Raw genomic sequence first — 2,500 nt, forward strand, 5'->3', positions numbered from 1 at the left:
TCGCACACACACACACACACAAGTGCGTGCGCGCGCACACACGCACGCACGCATGCACGCAACGCATGACAACGCAGCGCTGCACACCACAACACACAGACAGACACAGACACACACACACACGCACACACACACAGACGCACGCACGCGCATGCACACACACACACACACACACACACACAGAGGAAGAAAACAACAACCAAATAAAATTAAAACTTACCTGAGCTCATGTGTGTGTGTGTGTGTGTGTGTGTGTGTGTGTGTGTGTGTGTGTGTGTGTGTGTGTGTCCCCCCCGACAGGGAGTTCTACTACATCCAGATGGAGAAGTTCGCGCGGCAGGCGGTGTCGGAGGGCCAGCCTCAGGACGAGGACCTGGTGGTGCTCAGGGACAGCGAGCTCTTCCGGCAGCTCAACCTGCACTACAACAGGAACAACCAGATTGAGGTGGGTCAGGTGGCAGGGCCTCACTAGTGTCCTCAGGCCGTTGAGGTTTCTCTTTGAAGGAGGGGGGTTGGGGGGGTGTATTGGTGTCAAGGTGTGCGGATTGGGACCATTATTACACGCTACACCACATCTGCGTTTTATACAAACAGACACACACATACAAACACAGACACAGATGCAGACACACCCACACACACACACACACACACACACACACACACACACACACACACACACACAGATGATGATGATAATAATAATAATAATAATAATGATGATGATGATGATGAAAACCAACCCAAGCATGCTTTTCCGCTTTTCTTTCTTGCCTCTTAGAAGAAGTCTCTAGGAACTGAGAGAAACAACAACAACAACAACAAAAAACCACCACCACCACCAACAACAACAAAAAACAAAAACAGAAACCCCTTTCAACTTGAATTATTCATACCCATTCTTCACGGTGCTCGACGAACGCGACAGTGGCACGCTCTTTGTTGCCTTTAGACGCTCTGCCATGTGTGACGAGAAGGTGTGTGGTCAAAGGAGCCTCCTTTTGTCCCCCCCGACCCCCCCACCCCCCCTCGATAGGCCTCCACCAGGCCGGGAGCTCCAAAGGAGTTTGCCATCGTTCCATTTTGAATGAGAGAGTGACTCATTGTCAAGGCTGCTGCTTGCTTTTCTGGAAGTCTTCAGTCGTGCCTGGTTTTCCCTGAGACTTATTGACTGTCGCTGGCATCCAATATTTACTGGCCTGTTTAGGCTGGGCTTGTCTGAACATGCCAGGCGAGGGTGGGGAGTCGGGGTGGGGTGGGGGGGAGGGGGTGGTGGTGGTGGGGGGGGGTTGTCGTTTTCCTCGCGATTTATGATGGCGACATTATAGAATATTTTTGTGTGTGTGTTTTTTGTTTTGTTTTTTGTTTTCTTTCTTTTTCCTTCGTTTTCGGTTATCTGTTAATCGTCTTTGAAGGGGTAGAAGGATTCGTCAATTGTTTATATTCTTATTTATTTCTGCGTTCCTCTGTGTGTGTGTGTGTGTGTGTGTGTGTGTGTGTGTGTGTGTGTGTTTTGTGGTGTTTTTTTTTCTTTTCTTTTTCCTGTTTTGTTTTCTTTCGTGTTGTTTTGCATGGTTATGTTTGCCGCCTTTCGTTTGTGAGTTGGTGGTTGTTCTGTTCTTGGCTTGCATCGCTTTGTTCTGTTTCGTTTGTGCGTTGTTCAGTGTTCTTTTGTACGAATTTCTTTCTTTCCTCGTGTGTGTTTGTTCTGTACTTTGAAAAGTAACAGGTAATGTTGAAAGGTACACGATGCCTGCTCTCTTGTACACCATTTTAGCGAGGGCTGGGTGGACGGGAGGAGGACAGGAGGTGTTGTTCAAGCACTCAAGACCAAACGTTTTCACTAAAACAGACACAACAATGAAGAGAAGTAACTGTCCCCATTTACAAGGTACACAACTCATGTCAACGCTGCTCATGCATCCGGTTCAGACATGTTTTTCCAAACACGAAAATAGACCGCTGGAGAGTTCCGTGCTTACATGACTTGTAGAGGCGCGTCACATGATCTGTGCTCTCGAAGTTGATTGGCTCTCCAAAGTTGCGAGCCAACAAAGGGGATCGAGAGAGGCAGAACGTGCGAAACGGCAGACCTTAGATTCGACTTTTCATTTTTTTTTTTTTTTTTTAACTGTGTATACGATTGTACTTCCTTGTACATAGTTCGGTTGTAGCAATTGAGGCTACCAACTGAAGAAATGGAGGAAAGCAGATGTTTGCTGCTTTTGTCTATGTCGGTCGATCGCCTTTGACATTGCTCATGATTTCGAGTAAGAGTTAAATGCGCATGCGCAAGATCCAAACTTGCCGAGAAACTCCCCAGCGATCAATTTTACATCCTGTCTAACGTTTTCAAGATTACCAATGCTTTAGGTATGGTATTTGAAAAGAAAGAATTAAGAGAGGGTGGGCGAGAGATCGAGAGAAGAAAAATCTTTCCCATAAAAGCATAAAATTATTATTTTACAGTGACAAAAATTTTTTAAAAAGGCAGACCACA

General features: G+C 46.4%; 1 protein-coding gene across 1 annotated transcript in view; it reads left to right on the forward strand.

Annotated features, from left to right (window-relative positions):
• Positions 1-2,500, forward strand: part of LOC143296582 (uncharacterized) — a 42,427-nt gene that overhangs the window by 35,908 nt on the left and 4,019 nt on the right. Inside the window, exon 4 of the mRNA XM_076608606.1 lies at positions 301-445. Coding sequence (XP_076464721.1) covers positions 301-445 — 145 coding nt within the window. The remainder of the gene's footprint in view (positions 1-300; positions 446-2,500) is intronic.

The sequence above is a fragment of the Babylonia areolata genome, chromosome 21 (genome assembly GCF_041734735.1).
Source record: "Babylonia areolata isolate BAREFJ2019XMU chromosome 21, ASM4173473v1, whole genome shotgun sequence".
NCBI classification, from domain to species: domain Eukaryota; kingdom Metazoa; phylum Mollusca; class Gastropoda; order Neogastropoda; family Buccinidae; genus Babylonia; species Babylonia areolata.